General features: G+C 32.3%; 3 protein-coding genes across 4 annotated transcripts; 1 reads left to right on the top strand and 2 right to left on the bottom strand.

Annotated features, from left to right (window-relative positions):
- Positions 1 to 2,774: 2,774 nt before the first annotated feature.
- On the bottom strand, positions 2,775 to 3,981 carry LOC115447332 (DNA-directed RNA polymerases I, II, and III subunit RPABC2). Its single transcript, XM_030174354.2, has 2 exons — positions 3,597 to 3,981; positions 2,775 to 3,254 (listed from the first exon to the last, which is right to left on the bottom strand). The coding sequence occupies exons 1-2, from the start codon at positions 3,805 to 3,807 to the stop codon at positions 3,067 to 3,069; spliced, it is 399 nt and encodes a 132-aa protein (XP_030030214.1). The 5' UTR covers positions 3,808 to 3,981; the 3' UTR covers positions 2,775 to 3,066.
- A 1,052-nt stretch (positions 3,982 to 5,033) lies between these two features.
- Positions 5,034 to 6,361, top strand: LOC115447299 (40S ribosomal protein S27). Its single transcript, XM_030174311.2, has 3 exons — positions 5,034 to 5,157; positions 5,516 to 5,735; positions 6,205 to 6,361. Exons 1-3 carry the CDS (start codon positions 5,152 to 5,154, stop codon positions 6,231 to 6,233), a joined length of 255 nt encoding a protein of 84 aa, XP_030030171.1. The 5' UTR covers positions 5,034 to 5,151; the 3' UTR covers positions 6,234 to 6,361.
- Positions 6,362 to 6,399: 38 nt separating this feature from the next.
- Positions 6,400 to 17,835, bottom strand: LOC115447298 (putative riboflavin kinase). Of its 2 annotated transcripts, none has more exons than XM_037447170.1 (4): positions 17,689 to 17,835; positions 17,375 to 17,560; positions 12,064 to 12,215; positions 6,400 to 6,916 (listed from the first exon to the last, which is right to left on the bottom strand). In XM_037447170.1, the coding sequence occupies exons 2-4, from the start codon at positions 17,505 to 17,507 to the stop codon at positions 6,701 to 6,703; spliced, it is 501 nt and encodes a 166-aa protein (XP_037303067.1). In that variant the 5' UTR covers positions 17,508 to 17,560; positions 17,689 to 17,835; the 3' UTR covers positions 6,400 to 6,700. The 2 variants fall into 2 exon arrangements, with proteins under 2 accessions (XP_037303067.1, XP_030030170.1); XM_030174310.2 differs by having other exon boundaries at positions 17,663 to 17,814.
- Between the last annotated feature and the right edge of the window lie 284 nt (positions 17,836 to 18,119).

Raw genomic sequence — 18,119 nt, 5'->3', positions numbered from 1 at the left:
CGTTTCGATATTTCAACCTGTCTTATCCTAAATGACTTCTGCATTCAGAGCACTAACAGATCCCACAAATCCAATGTCGCCAAAAATAGTACAATGTTTGCATTAGTTGCTATTTACATACAGATTTTATAGTGTAAGTATGCTCTATGCATCTTATCATTAATAAGTCTAGTGTAACCACAGCACTGCATAGATACACGTTACACATTCAGTAATACCTACGCGCTATTATTTAAAAGGTCAATGCTTCAACTAATTCTTCGTTGTCATTGAAAATCATTATTCCTGGTGCTCAATATAAGTTTAGTGCCCAGTGGGTGAGAAACCTTTCCGCAGCCACTGTATAATTAAGGTGCTGGCACACCCAAGACCCACTTCGATCTCAAACCTCGCTAATAGTACCCATGTCCCATAGAAAGGATCACTAGATATACATATGTGTAAAATCGAGTTAATTTCACGACCTAGCCCATTTTTATAGCATAAATAACCCGGCAAACAAGGGAACTTCAATTCGTTGTCTTATATGAAATGTCCGTGTAACGAGATGTCACTGTGTCCTTAGATATTTTTATGAAAACATCGATATGCAAGTATGTATTGTACGAAAATAACCTATTTACAGAAAATATGCTAATATGCGTATTAAAAACATGAAAATCACGATATGGAAACCATGAGCAATATTTTACATTGTTTTGTGGCTGTTTTGCGGTGGATTAAGTAACCATCCTAATTTTCATGAGCGCAAATTTTTTGTATGAAAATCTTCCCAATGTCCCAAAGAGGATTATAATATATATGGAAACAATGTCCGCCCCATTTAAGAATCTTAGAAGTCTTTGGTCTCATCAAATAGTTTATTTTTTTTATCTTGATATTACAAACCCACTACATTAATGAACTTAATGCAGTGATCAGGTTTTTTATCACTATTCACTGGGCTATTGTTGTTTAATCAGATAAAAGCAACTAGAAGCACCGAAGTAAGGAATACCATATAAACGATAGATATGACATATATTCAGATAATAAATCCGGTTATGTTAAAACTTAAATTACAATCGGTGACCAAGGAATACTCTGAGTCGAGTCGTAAGATCGTTATAATATGGTATATAGGTAAGTACGTAAAAGTAACTCAACGCATGACCTACCAACTAACTTTTCCATCACAAACAATTCGGCAGAATCTGGTACTGTAGGATACATAATAAGTATGTAGGTACTTACGCACATAAGTAATAAAATATGAATCAACAGCAGATCCATGCATTAACAAACACACATCCGTTTCTTCCGTCTCATGGTGTGAAATTCCGGACAGATACTGAGTAGAAAAACCCAAATAGCACTGCCCGCCGACCCGGGATTGATACCTAGGGCCTCAGAGCGCTGTCATACAGCGGACGCAATACAATTACCATTTACGCCACTGAGGCAGTCAGATGCATGCATTAGGCATACCTAATTTACAAATAAACATTAAAAATTGTAATAGGTGTGTGCCGTGGCTTTTGAACCTGCGACCTTTGTCTCGGTAGTTAGTGCCATTTTAAACTAAGCAAATAGGAAAATAAAATCCACATCATATTTGGGCAAAAATTGGATCTAATTTCTTGTACTGATAGCCATACCCTATAAATGAAAAGATAAAGTTGCACTACCAAGCAGGTTTATTTTTATTTTCCTGGTAGTAATAGTGGCGAAATTATTGGCAGCGCATATCGAATTTCACTTCACTTATTAAGTGTGAATCGTGAGTTCTCAGGTCCAATCCTTATTTCAAGCAAAAAAAAATGTTACGACAAAAAGAAAAGCTACTCTAATATATATGGAAAAACTATTGAACTGTGGGAAAAATGATTTCGGTGTTTGACAGTCTCTAGGGTAGATATTACCTATATGAATCGGCGAATTATGATCTTCGAAATCACCTAACAAATTTCAATTAAATTTTGTGAATATGTTAGTTATTTCCAAATTAAACATTTGACAGTTTTGGACCTGATAGCTGGTGCTATTGCCAAAAAGATGAAAGGTAGTCCACATATAATTCCTTCTACGTAAAAAGCGGTCGGGCAAAGCATCGTTGGTCCGGCCCATTACTATAAAAATAAAAATAAAAATACAGGTGTCAAGTGCGCCGGCGCAATACACGCCAGGCGTTATAAAATACAAGTGTAATTGCAATGTTGTAAGTCATACACAGAGTGTTTTGTGTATTTTGTGTACCTAGCTGATACGAATGCTTTAAAACACGCCTATCGTTTTGGCCTCACGTTTGAAGGGCTAACTTTTACACTGGCGTTCAGGATCGGTACAAGAAAAACACGCCTGGTTATTGGCAAGCCGCAACAGTAGAATTTAATTTTTAGCGTCGCCGATCAGCATTTTTAATTTGGACACTGGGATTTAAGAACAAACAAAATGCTTACAAAAACATAAATTTAAGTAAAAAGTATTATTCTCAATGTTTCACAATAGTTACTAGATAAATAAATTGAACTTAATCATCAATTCTTTTAATATTTTAGTATTAATTATAAATTGAGTCAAGGTTAAATTTCTTACATGAGACATGGCATATCTGGCATTTAACATAGTTTACTAATTAAAATCTCCTATGGTCTACGACGCACCGATATAACATCATACAGAAATTTATAAATTTGGAACATTTTTGCATACCCATAGGGATTCAAAAGGAATAGTGTCATATTGTATGATTAGACTTCAATAGAAAGTCTAATAGTCACTAAAAATAAAACATGTTCAAATAAATGGATTGTAAATTTTAATCAATTTAAAAAAATAGATATTTCAGTAGGACATGAGGCACACTGATCTATGTTTAAGGTTTGATTTTCAATCTTCAGATAAATTACACATTATTACTATAATCTGAATGGATAGAAAAGTTGAAATAATTTGAGATTATGTTGTATTTTATACTGCGAAAAACTTTTATCTGATGATTGATTAATCAGCCTTGTCATTGTAAATACTAGACAATAAAATTTGTACAGCTTAATTGTAACTTATAGTTAGATTATGTCTAAATAATTATTGATCTATGATAATGAGTTCGTCAATGCTCCAGTCTTCGTAGGAATGGTCTGGAAGGTATCTTCTGATGATGATAGGGATCTTGCCATGTTTTAATTCTTTCATTGCGATTTGGAGGGGATCAGTTTCTCCTTCCAGTTCCACCATCACTGGTGCACACATCGCAATTTGTAAGGCTCTGGTACCTGAAAATATAAAGTTGTTTATTTATTACACATCATAGCAAATTAACTAAAAATGTGACTTGATACATCTTTTATTATTAGTTTCAATTTTTGTATATTTTATTATCATTATACCACATAAGGAAAAATTGTCCTGTACTCTAAAAAGTCCTACAATACATAATGCTTTATTGTCTGCAGAATACAAATTGCACTTAAACAATTATTGAAGAATAAATGCCATGTTTTTTCCAAATATGATAACATTTTTTTTTATTTAATGGTCTAAGCTATTATATTATACAGATTTCTTTATAGCACATAAAGCTATAAACACAAACAAGTTGGGAAACATAACCTAACCTAAAACCCGCGCGCGTTCATATTTAGTCATGTATTTGGTGGTGATGCGCTTGGATTTCTCTACACCCCCGCCAGCTTGTCCTGGCTGCAAGCACTGTACGTTGTATCCATCCTCTTCCTGTTCTTCTGTCTCTTCGATATTATCATCTTCCTCGACAATATCATCATAATCTCCTCCCGCGTCTTCTGCTTCGTATTCTTCGTCGGCCATAACAACTTTACTTGCCTATTACAAATATTCCAGCACCTTTTTCACTTTAAGTTGGGGCTATTGTAGCTTTAATCTAGCTATAATCAACGCAATAAAGTGAATACAAATTCTACTGTGTATGAGAAACAACAACGTTATGGTTATGTACCTATAACATGGACAAAATTGAAAATATGACAATTGACAATCAATAGTAGTGTTGCCAAATGTCTGCTTCGTAATATCCCCTAATTAGTTAAAAAAAAAGCCCCAAAATATTGCTCATTCGAGATAAGTGAGACTTGAGAGGCCAAAAATAGCAAGGGGCGCGGTGAAATGTCTCCATTTTTAGATTATTGACTGAGGTTATTAGTTGATTTTTAACCGATAAATGTCTTCCCAATAAATTGTTCTCCTTAAATTGACTGCTATGGTTTAATAATTTACAATAGGTTTGCCATTTTTTTTTCAGCAATTATTATTCTACCATCCACATAGAAAATAGGTAGGTAGGTACCGATGAATAATATTATTATAATATTTTTTGATCCACACTATACTAAGAAAATATGTTTGGTTATAAGCAATGCTAATAAGGAATTACGTGCAATATTCTAATTTTACCATTCTTCCTCTTAATATTACCTTCTTCCTAATATTAATAATACAAAAGTCAATATTATGTTTGGATATTTAAAAAGTAAACGCAAAACAGCTGAATGGATTTGATTGAAATTTGGTACAGACACATAAACTAATTTTATCCCTGCAATTTGCTCCCACCCTATTTGAATTTATTCATGTGATTTTTTTATAGTTGGGGAAGGATTTGTTCAAATTACGCTATGGATCTTTATTATGATTTAGTTGGAATAGCGAATAACAATTTGCTTTATATTTGTTTATCCCCGAAAAGTAGACGGCAAGACTTTTGTAGGACCCCAGCATATGACTTTTCCGGAAAAGAAAGCTGTAAGTAATACCAAGGTTATGATCAAATTATACATATCTTGTATCTAACTAGACAATTTATCTGAGCAATTAAGCCTCAGAACAATGACAAGCAATTAAGCAACCCTTATACATGACGTTTTGATAAGGGTTGCCAATTAACAGAAGAAAATTATTATGAACGTTGTGGGACTTCATTATTTTGTACTCATATAAACACTATTTCGCAATATTTTTGCACTGGCCTATTATGTATGCCACAAACTGAATCATACTAAGATAAAATATTTTACGTCATAGTATAAATTTACAACTTATATTTGAACGCATCCTACTCCTTGCTTATGGCAGTCTTTAGATATCTCTGGCATAGTGGACGCCTTTCCTTTTCCGGTTCTGCAATAAGCTGTAACCATGCCGGTGTGTATTTTTATTAAAGATAACAAAAAATATTGTAGTGAAACGATTTTTATAACATATTTATGTGAAAGCGTTTGTTCCAAAACATAATCTATCAAATGCAGACGGTGTTTTCGAGAATTCTGTTGGAATTCAAGTTTTGTCGAAAGTCGAAACAAATGGATACACATGGCAGGGACTGACATGTCAGAGTATATGACAAAAAACTTCAGTTCCATGTGATTTTGTTATGATCAAACGACGAAATATTGAGTTTTAGTGTTAAATCTTGCAAAAGGAGTAAAATAATGACCAACAAAAACAAGTGTAAAATAGTTTTTCCACGTAGTAGTGAAATAACCTAAATACGTGTTTACAGCTCGCAATTGATTTATTGCACCCTTCCCCCGCGTCAGAGAAGAGGAAACACAAGTTGAAGAGGCTGGTGCCACATCCCAACTCGTACTTCATGGACGTGAAATGCCCGGGCTGCTACAAAATAACGACGGTGTTCAGTCACGCGCAGAGGGTTGTTGTTTGCGCGGGATGCTCCACGATCTTGTGCCAGCCCACAGGAGGTCGCGCTAGACTAACTGAAGGTGAGCTACCTTTATTCTAAACTACGAGCTAAACTCGTAACTTATTGTGCCTGTTGTCTTCATTTTTAATATTGCGCAGTATTATTTAACTACAATCAATCCATAAAGTTAATAGTTCTTAAAATATTTTTTATCATTTGACAAACTTTTACCATGCTTTGTTTATTTCTGATTGCACTATGAAGGCCAATTGCTCTCTTTATATTTACTTATTTTATCCATACTTATCATATATTTGTTTAAATTTGTTTATTTACTTCCCAATGTCATGAGATTTATTTTCATGGTAATTTGTTTTAAAGAGTATCATCATTCATTATCAATCCAATCCCACAATTTCAGAGGCATTGCACAATTGAAAGCTTTGTGATTCAATATGCAATTCATGATTCATTGTGGGAAGTTAATAATTGCACCATCCTTATCAAATACCTATGCACATAATATTAAACAATCACTTTTGTTTCAGGATGTTCATTTAGGAGAAAACAACATTAAAATCCTAGAGAGAGCCCTATTAATTTTAAGATTTTATCTTTATTTCCGATTGTCTGAAAGAGTGATGTTTTACAAATTGTTTAATATGGATCCATCAGAGCATTACAAATAAAGGCTTTTTCAAAGGATATGTGTATTTTATTAACATCAAAAGGAAACTCATAGAAATTCTTGTAAGTCATTTATTTTATACTTAGTTTATATATTATTATGTATACCTCTTCTTACTATCACACGTCAGGAATTCAAGATAAAATATTATATATTGCACAAAATGTGGAAATACTCTAAGTATGCACTTATACCATTAACAGTAATTCTAATTATACATTGTTGAAGTTCATTATAATTAATTAAAATCAAATTTTAATATTACACATCAATATAACAACTTTATATAAAATATATAATAAAAATAATAACAATGATCCTATACAAATAGTATTGTAGCTATTTTTTATGACACATCATACTTGTTTATGTGAAAAAAAGTTATGCTCTTTAAGTTTTTGTGCGCTTGTTTGGTTTAGATTATCTTTGGCATTCTGTATGTCTTGCTTGATCTGTGCTATCAGAGCATCCAACGAGTCAAAATTCATTTCTCCTCTCAAATATCCAACAAGAGATATCTTCAAGTTAGACCCGTAGAAGTCACTGTTGAATTCATTCATAATGTGTGTTTCCTGAAATTTATAATTGCAATTTTATACATTATGTTTAATTTTATAAATATTCACTCCTTATAACCAATATGTGTATCAAATTATAATGTTGAATACAGTCTCCAAGCTGCATTGGTAACTTTGAAGGGTCAACATTGTGAATCCTTCTACAATGAGATGTTAGTCTCCGACATGATGAATACCTTGCAGGCAAGATGCACTTCTGAGTCCTCAATCCTAATCAAGCATATGTACCAACCAGGAGGAGTATCTTCACTCCTCATTTAGTTTTATAAAAGAGAGTAAGTTGCAAATAAGTATATAGTCTATCCATTAAACTAAAATATATAATAAGAACACAGACTGCCTGCCATCGCATTTGTGCAGAAGTATTACTGATTTACATATAGCCTGACCAGAAAAATAAAACACCTGTAGTGGGAAACGCCGCTTGTGGCAGCTGTTTTGATTTAATATTGATGTCAGTCATTATTTTCCTGATCATTGTTATACTTGTTTCCACATATATCTTCTGCCAGGTTCATAAATATTTTAAATGTATTATAGCCATATGAGTTGTAGTTTTAAAGATTTCTTGTTCAGCTCTAAGTCAGTAATACATATGAACTCATACAAAATTAGTCCACCTAAAGCAATTTTTAACCAAGTTAAAAAAAAGGGAGGTTTTCAATTCAATATGTATTTTTTTTATTCTTGTAATCCCAGAACTCGAGTAATTTATTAACCAATTTGGAACTTTCTTTTTTTGTTGATAGAATATGCTTACAAATTGGTCACACAGAATATATTTCCAAAATCGATTTAGCAGTTTGGGTTTTAAACTGACCAAATGGAATAAGCATGTCGTCTAAGTAATCGAAATTGTGGATTTTGCTTTCCTGTAATATTTTCAGTAGTGTTTTTGCGGTGGGTTTGATTGAGTTTACATCTTACATACATCTATTATATGCATATGGAATTACATCTTTTGTCCTTCTCAAGGTTAGGCCGACGGCAACGCGATAGCCTAATCTCGTGCGCCACAACACTACGGCATCGAAATAATCTATTTATTACAAACATAAAAAAAAATCTTTTTTTTTTTAACAAAAAATTAAACTGCCTTCAAAATCACTAAAAACAAAAAAAAATAATTCAGGTTTATTGGTTATCAATTTAGGAGTCTGTCTAATTAAAATATTGTCATCGTTCATGTATTTAGCTAGCAATTTTATGTTAAATAATTTTTGGTTTTTAGTGGTTTTCGAAGTCGGTTCAATTGTTTGTTATTTTTATAAATAAATACATCTGTTTCTTAATAAATAAATACGTAGTGTTAAAAGCCTGGTTTATGGCGATACCTCAAGGTCCATTTTCATACATTTTGTAAATGTATGAAAATGGACCTTGAGGTATCGCCTTATGGGAACATATCGACGTTCGTGGCAATGACAACTTTGAGCACTGAACTGCAAGCAAAATTCTAAACTACACTTGGATCGCCTACGAGTTTACGTGATCGTTGTGACGCATGCGCGTACTTAGACGTACGACTATCACCCACTTTAGATAAGCATGTTTTTAAACAGGGGCAAGATAAATTAAGTACATGTTAAAGATTTAAGTTTCTGAATTATTATCAGTCACCACAGTCTAAAAACGCTATTGGGTCAGTATCGTCACTAAATTAAATCATTTTATATGAAGTTTCTGGGTTCGAATCCTAGCTCCGATAATACTATAAGGTGGTTTTTGCCCATAAAATTATTCCGTGACAATTCCCGAGAAGGGGGTTAACGTCAGGCTGAGGGTCGTACCAGTCGCAAGAACTGTCAAGTTTTTTGGGACATACTTGAAAAAGATTTGATTCCATATTTAATGATAGCTGGAAGATGTAAGCAGTACAAGTTAAATATGGTGCCAAAATAATCCTAGTACATAATAATTCTATATTATCTACTCTTGTAGATAGCAACGGACTACGTGTTCAAAAAAATAGTGATCGCTACGAGCACGCGGTCAACAAAACTAGTAAGTTTCACTGCTGCTTGACGGCAGAAATGGGCATTGCGGTGGTACCTCCCAAGCGGACTCACACATATGAGAGACCTACCATCAGTAGTATTTTGGAAAACTCGCATTTGTAATACCTATTACTTAGTAAGAAATAAGATTTATTTTATTTAAACGGCGATAGCCTAGTTGGGTGTGGAACGGACTGCCAAGACAAGACGAATGTCCGCAGGTTCAAATCCCAAGGGCACACACCTCTGACTTTTATAAAAAATCATGTGTATTCTTTGTGAATTTATCGTTCGCTTTAACGGTGAAGGAAAACATCGTGAGGAAACCTGCACATCTGAGAAGTTCTCTATAGGAATTTCGAAGGTGTGTGGCTACCGTAGTGCCAGACAGTATAGAACAGAACCATTATTTATTGTACCTGAACCGTTGGTTACCTAAGTACGCCATTAGTCGAAAATACCTATAGTCCGTCTTCCAAAGTGCCACATAGGTAATGAATATTGGTTTAACTTGCTTTTAGTGACGTCAATTTCATTTATAACTTCTGTGTCAATTCAAGGTTTCTTTTTGTATTTTTATTCCATTGATCGTATTGATTTAAGTATATATATTTTCTAAATACTAATTATATTCTCCAAAACCAGATGTCGGCGAACTCTATCGGTATTACTTAAGATCAATGTAACTATTTACCCGGTAACACAAATAAAATTTTGAATTTAAATTTGCTTTTCATACTTAACGCATGTCGCGACGCTGTTCATTTTCATAAGATCTTATCGTAATATAAAATTATGGCAATTCTTTATATTAAAAAATTATATATAATCGTATGAAAAAAAAAATATATGATAAAGTTACATTCAATTTACGCCGGTCTCACAGGCCGGATTGACATCAAAAATCTCGGAAAGGTACCTACGTCACTGCTGAGGACTAACGATGAGGAAATTGAAATAAGGCAGCCATTCAAAATAACAAAAATCCATAGCAGATTAAAAGTTGTTTCATTTTTTCATACCACTCGGTCTCTCAGACAGGTACATAAACGGAAGGTTAAACTTCAAGGTGGTTATGGTGCCATTATCCTAAAAACCGGAAATAATCGTCAATATTGCTATAAAACAGCGATTGAGTCATACTTAGTCGATAAGATAACATAATTCGCACAAAATACATAGTAAATTAATAACAACGATATACCTATCAAAAACGATTCAATCTGGTTTTGTGTTCCTAATCTATGCAAACGCTAGGCCCTAGGAGCTAAGTAGATTATATCCGTGATATATTATCACCATGCGCGAAGTGAAAATGAGGTTCCACGTGAAATTGACTATCTATTATCAGACATAAGATCATTTCCATTATCTCTTAATACCTATAGTATTTTTTTTATAATTGCTTCTTGAATGACAAGACGAGCTTGCATTTGCCTGATGGTAAGCGATACGAGCGCCCATAAACTGTAGAAACACCATCCACCTTGAATTACAAAGTATTATTTAGTGCCTTCCTGAGACATATCATGTTAAGTCTAATTATGTTCAGTAGTTACACTGATTACAATGTCCTTCAAACTGGATCACAACAGTGACTACACGTTACTGCTTGGTGGCAGAAATATTCATTACGGTGGTACCTACCCAGGCGGACTCTCACATACGAGAGACCTACCACCAATAGAAATACACTTTATTAACGGGTATTTTTCTCTGCGTTAATTCCGAAACGACAATTCTGATAGGATCTACAATAATTGCAAGTAGACGACTTTTCAGCAAATACTTTTTTACCCGTTACGACATATGTACAGCTAGACACAAAAGTGACTGAACAAATCCAAAATTTCAAAATGCTTCTTACACATTAATTTAAATCGAAATATCCTTTTTTTTATCTAAAACAAAGTTAACCCTTTGAAGTTTATTTTGTTAAGAAAAGACGATTGTTGATACAGGCACAAAAATATAAAAACGATTTGAATTTGTTTAGCTTCTTTCGTGGCTAGCAAATACATAAATAAATGTTAAATCACTAGTACTTAAGGTGCATAGGCACCATAAAATAGGCAATATATAGATAATATATATTATGATTATTATAGGTTTCCAATAAATTTTATTATTTCAAGCACTGGTTTATAGCTGAAAAGAAACATTTTCTAAAACACATCATAAACCCAAATGTAAGTATATAATATTTTATCACGATTTTCGTAGAAGACGCGTGAAAAAGAATTTTATCTCATTTTAAATTGTTTAATAGTGGCTTTTATGGGGCCTTCAACCTAAATTCCATTCGTATGTTTGCTCAACTTTAACTTAGTACCTTTTTTGACTAACTTGGTACGTACTGCGTTTACATTGCCAGTTCCTATGATATTTTATCCAAGCCAGGGTGGTTTTGCTATTTTACTAAATCAGAAAACTTAGCTCAGATATGCGCGGCAGCCCTTTAGCCTACGAGTAGATGCTATCACTCTTGTTGCACAGAAACACTTCATTATTATTAAAATTCTAATTATTGATAAAATTCACGATTTAAACAAGGGCAATGTTGATAGACACATTTTAAGTAAGTAAGTATACGATTGCCGTCGCCAACCCACATTGTAGATTAGCAACAGTGACTTCAATTAATTGTAACTCATTAACTCATAAATTATAGTTGAAGCAAAATATGTCAATCTTATATTAAGGTATGTACAAGTAAGTACCTAAACGGAACATGATTATCGTGAATTGAATTATGTAGGTTTTAATTTATTTGTTTATGTTAGGAAGTAAACTAAGACTAGACATATTTAACTTTTATTAAATTGCTTACGCACACCTCGCGTCAAAAAAACCAGCTATGCTTTGGTGAAAACTGAACAGCATTCGTTTTTTAGAGTAATAAATACATTACATTGTCAGACAATGATTTTACTGTTTTTTTATTTCTTAGAGTTTAAAATTGATTTGTTGCTAATGTACAATAATATACCATAGAAGGCACATATTTAATATCATTTTACAAAAGTTATCTTGTAGTTCTGTGATTGATATTATTCGTAGCCGCTATCAGGCACGGTATGGAGGACTTACAATGCTCTTATCAACACGAACACGTAATTAATGAAATATAGAATATTTACTTACAACCGACATTTGTTTGTTCTGATAAAATGGACACCAACCAACATTGGCGACCATTTCGTAAACAGGCCCATCGTCTACTTGTGCCCATCCATAATATACTCCGGGAACAAAATCTTTCGGTAGTGATTGTACCACTTCCAGTGCATAATTGGCTGAAAATAAAAATATATCTATTAAAAAAATATACACTTCTCAACAAAAAGGTTTCGAACCTTGGCGCTTTATCGACTCGACTCCGCTTTGGACATTAAAGAAATTTCTACCAAAGTCACTTGCGTAGAAAGCGGACAGCCGCTAGCCTGGCGCCGCTTGCGTGAAAAATCACGGTTTGATTCTATACTTTTCTATAAGACAAAAGTTTATGAAGTCCGCAAATTATTATGATGTGAGAGTGAAAGTTCGTTTTAGTTATATTAATAGGATAAATTTGTGTCGAGTCGAAATTGAGAACAGATGTATACCGTTTTACATTATCGACTTATTCTTAGCCTGTTAGGTGCATATGCGTCTTAGAAAATCTTAAAAAATACTTCAACTATAACCTATAAACTTAGATAGAAAAAAGGGGTACCTTCTCGAGTCTAAAATCACAGCAATAACTCACTTAACTACATTATAATTATTAGGTTCAGTAATGTGGCTTATTTAAATGTCGAAATGGCGATGATTATTAAGCTGATAAAGACCATATTATCATTTAACGTTTTCTATATGGGTAACTTCTACCTACGCAAACATATAATAAAAAAGCATCAGAATCCGATATGTCGTACATGGAAAGTAATAAGAAAAGGCTTACAGAAAAGTAAGAGAACACTAGTCAAGTATTTAGAGAAAACTTTTCCGTCTGTATATTTTCTGTTTATTTGTTAGCGCATATCTCCTAAACTACTGGACGATTTTTCACGTAGGTTTCATGAGCAAAAAAAGTATAATCGGAAGCAGAATAAAGGCTTTGTTTCATTAATATCGGAAACCAGAAACTTTACATTAATTATTTATATTACTAGTATTTTTAATTCACTTTAATTTTTTTTAGGCATACGTAGACCATGTCCACCCAGACGTAGTTGCGGACACAGCTAGATTCATTTATGACATGTAAAAGCTTTTTAGGAGTGAAAAGGGTTTTGATAAATAAACAAATATTTATCGTAATATTAAAACATAACTATTAGGTGAAGGTAGGGTGGATTCGTATAGCGTTTACAATTTGCTTCCTAACGTTTGTTTTGGGTTTACAGCAAAGTTGTTTTACACAAGTGAAATAAGTTGATTAAATCCTGTTGCATTGAATACAGCAAATTTTAACAAAATACAAATTTGAATGGTCGGTAATTTACGAAGGTACGCGTCGTAAAGAGCAACATCGTACATGAAATATTTGAATTTTTGTTACAGCAATTGTAAACAGATCTAGTTGAAATGTAACCCACTGATAAAATATGTGCTGTAGTAAAATAATAATATTTATCCCAGAAATTTTCACAATGCGTCTTTTATCCCAAGAAAGCTCTATATACCTGACTCTATATCTTCAACCGCTGAAGATATTATTATTATATTTATTATCCACTCTTTGCTTCTTCTTCTTGCTATAGTTACGCACCACATTTGTGTAAAAATCAAATCTGTACTACAGAGTATGTATCATAATACAAATTTTGTGCCTGTGTGCGAATGTACCCCAAATACAAATTTTACGTTTAGATTTTAATCATAAAAAAAACGAATAAAAATAAATTGTCTAACTCTTTTTACACACGCTAAATTAACAATCCTCCATATTAAAACATATACGCAGTCCCTAGAAATAAATCTGGAACGGGAAATAAAATTATAAGTTAATTTAACCATAATTTATGCGGCATAAAAACACGTCAACTGTTGTCTCATCACGGGTGACGGATTCTGCTATAGAACTATTCAAGAATGACGCGCAAGAGTTAAATACACACATAAACATAGTAGTTACTTATGAATACTAAACAACAACTGTTTTAATGTGCTCCGCGTACGATTCTACCCCACTTTCCCCTACCTATCGTCCAAATATGAAAATTATCGTACCGATTGCAAAACAAGGCAGTTGTAGCCATGAGATGTAAAGTAATTAAAATTAGTCTTTATATTATTCGAACTAGAGATTATTTTAGCTCGTGCCTGTTAGTTTAATAGTAATTATCTTACGAAATATTGTAACAGGACTTATACTTTTTCCAATAAGAATTTAGGAAAACCAGTTTGAAATTATGTCTGATTTAATTTCATTATTTTTAACTGTTCTTCCTATTAGACAGGATTTAAAATAGAAAATGAGTAACTTGTCACTAAAACTGTGATTAATGATTATTTGGTATCTACACAATATGATGGATATTATCCAGTAATGACAGTAGAAGTTATCGATATTTTTAACATTCTGTATCCCGAAAGTCTGCGTGATTTCAGAGAATTTCAAATGTATATAAAAAGACAACTTACCTACCTACTAGACTATTACTAAACATGACCATGCGGCCCGACAACTTTTAGCTGAATGAAAATATTAACGGCAATTAAAAGAGTTTATAATGTTATATCAAAAGTAGTTCTGATATATTGAGTTAAATGCGAATCCTACTTTCTTCTTATATTTAGGACTAGCTTCCGCCCGCAGCTTCGCCCGCGTGGATTTCGGACTTCAAAAATGGAGCCGGTCGCGAACGTTAGAGAATGTTCCTTTTACGAAGCTACTCGCTAGGTGATTCGCTAGCCTCTAGGTGCCAAGCAAGCCGCTTGCCTGTGCGTTCGCGACCTTATATATATACAAAAATAATCCTGTAAAAGTAAATAAATATAAATAAGTGAAAGCATGATTCAGCATTCACGCGTGATGGCTTATTATTAGCGTATTTCATGTATAACTTTGGTGTTTCTGTACCGATTTCTATGATTCTTTTTTATGGAATATTTAATCATGTTAACTTTTTTAATTAGGGATGACTGAGAGTGTTATAAACGTAAGAGTAGACAAATATAATGAGAAAGCTTCGAACTGCTAAGCTATCGGGAGTTACACGTGTTATTGTGAGTCAACCATAAAAGATAGACATATGCTGTCGTGGGATATTTTTTATATAATTTTAAGAACATTTCCGTCATACATGATTTCTGTGTAGCTTTAACCATTAAGGATGCACATGCGACGGAAGCTTAAAAAATGGAGTAACTTCTCCCGTTTTCGCAACATTTCCCTTCACTGCTCTGCTCCTATTCATTGTAGCGTGATGAAAAGTATACTATAACCAGCTCAGGAGTATGAAAAATAATTGTACCAAGTTTCGTTAAAATCCGTCGAGTAGTTTTTGTTTCTATAACGGTTATACAGACAGACAGACAAAATTTTTACTAAATGCATTTTTGGCATCAGTATCGATCCCTAATCACCCTCTGATAGTTATTTTGGAAATATATTTCATGTACAGAATTGACCTCTCTACAGATTTACTATAAGTATAGATTATATCCTGGATTAACATATAGGCTACTTTTTATATCGTTAATTTATTTCCGTAGCGAATTTTTGAAAATTTTAATCAGTTTTTTAACTAGATAGGGCTGGCGTGGTGCAGATGGCGCTATGGAACATTACAGTGCAGAACTTTTATACCCGGAAAGCGAAAGCGAGCAAAACTATGACAAACAGTATGCCATATAATTAAGAGGCTCGGGAAAAAATCGTACAAATTTTCTCACAGCTTTTTTTAGAAAATTGTATGTTTGTATTCTTTATGGATACACAAATTAAAACGAAATTGAAGTTACTGCTTATGTAAAAAAAAAATAACCATATTAAAAAGTATGATAAAAGTGTGGGAAATTATAATAATATAATATTGTGAGGTTTTGAATGACTGGAGTGAATAGTTAAGTATTTAGCAGAAATAAGTTTTCTGTGGAAATGTTAAAAATAGATATTAGATATAGATAAATTTAAATATGAGAGAAAACATATTTCAGATTAGAAAGGAATGTTTTCTTGCAGAATGAAGGTAATATAAGTGGTTATTTATAAACATGTGCCAAAAATAAATATCATTACCAGGATTGGTGCCAGTGTATATTAATATAATATCTTCTACCGGGATGGCTACTGGTGTGCAATACTGTTACATAATTTTATTTTTCATAAGAATAATTTTTCTACGTAAATAGTACTACATAGTCCTCATTATAAATATCATATACTTACTATGCAGAATGAAAACTACCATCCAAGAAATTCTACAAGATTAAATCATCATCATCATCATCTTTTCTATCAGTATATTTCAATAACTGATTTAATTAGCAATGATAAAAATAGTTTCCGTTGAAAAAATATATCTCAAAACTGATCTATATATCTGAGTTAAGAGTAAGTTATCACCTTTTGCCTGCTAGCTTCTCGGTTATTAAAAAATAAATTCTCAATTTTATTTATATGTCAAACAGGTACACAAGTTAGCTAAATCTTTAGGTGTCATATTTTTTGGTGTCTATAAATATTTATTAGTCTCATTATTACAAGAATTCATGTGATTTAATTTCCCAAATGTGTTAATATATGTTAAAACATCACTGGCTTTTGAATATTTAGATAAGCAAAAAACTAGTCTTAAAATAACAAATTTTTCCAAAGTTAACAGTTCCCAAGATGGCAAAATATGATTGAATTTCTAACTCAAGAGCATGAGTGTTATTTGGAATATTGTGCTTAATATAATGATGATAAGCTTGGTTAAACATTGTTGGACTGGTAACAAATCTTCTTATGCTGTTGGTATGACATTGGATATATTGTATGTACATATATTAATTTATTAGTAAACACATATTTGAGTGCCACACATTACAATATCATGCTTTTTTGAGATAACACAAAACATAAAAAAACTACATGATGTAACATTTTTAAGACGATTGCTTTGTGAATATTGGAAGGAGACTTCTATTATATTTTATTAACATAAATAAGCAAATTTATTCTATAAATACATCCACTAAATTCTGAAGCAATTCAATTTCTTTGTTAGTTTACTCATTATGATTATATAGGATTTAGAGCTTATCTTATAAAATAGAGTTGTAATATCTAAAGTGACACATATCTTCCTATTTAATTATTTACTATAGTGATAACAATGCTATTTTGTTTATACAGTTGAATTTAGTATTTAATATTAACACAAATGTTACTGGCATGCTAATGTGTACATTACATTTACGGGAAACTAGGTTAACGAGGATATAAAGATAAGTTATTATATCTTGAGAAAAAAAAAATTACCTGTTGGACATCCTAGGTCTTTCGATCCGCGGCCAAAACCTTTAACTACTTCACCTTCTAAGAAAAATGGTAACAATGTCGAGGTCATGTTTTTATATCTCGATACGGTGTATAATATTTGGGACCAACGCATACACTTTTCGAAATAAATTTATTTATAAAGAAAATTGCGCCAATGTTAAAGTTCTAGAAAACGGCACATAAAACAAATTTAAATAAAGTACAGTTAAAACTGTTTACATACAAATCATTTCAAGCAAAGCATTTAATATACAATAATTAATATACCAATTCAGCACTTAAATCAGTCTTACGTTTCAATTACAAAAGTTTTCTAGACTGAACTCTGAAATCAGATGTCTGAACTACTCAGCTGACAAGTAACAAATGTGAAATAAGTAATTATAGTGCTGTACCTATTAATTTAATTTCGATATATTCTTATTGGTCGATTCACAATCTGATATTTAATTCTTATCATCGAAGATTAAAATTTCATATTGTCATTGTCAATTAACATCTATACGTGAAAACTATGTAAGTATAAAGTTTATGATGCTAGATAAAATTTTATTCCATCGTCTATAATATTGTGTGACAATTGGGTGTAAAATCATCAACAAATTATTTCGTAAATATTAGGATGTTTATATGATTTAAAACTGTTCTGTTGATTTAATTCAAAAATCAATTTCATCACTAATTCTAGACGAAATAATAATACAGTGTTGGATTTGTCAAATTT

The sequence above is a fragment of the Manduca sexta genome, chromosome 6 (genome assembly GCF_014839805.1).
Source record: "Manduca sexta isolate Smith_Timp_Sample1 chromosome 6, JHU_Msex_v1.0, whole genome shotgun sequence".
Lineage (NCBI taxonomy): Eukaryota > Metazoa > Arthropoda > Insecta > Lepidoptera > Sphingidae > Manduca > Manduca sexta.
This window is presented reverse-complemented; position numbering and strand designations above follow the sequence as displayed.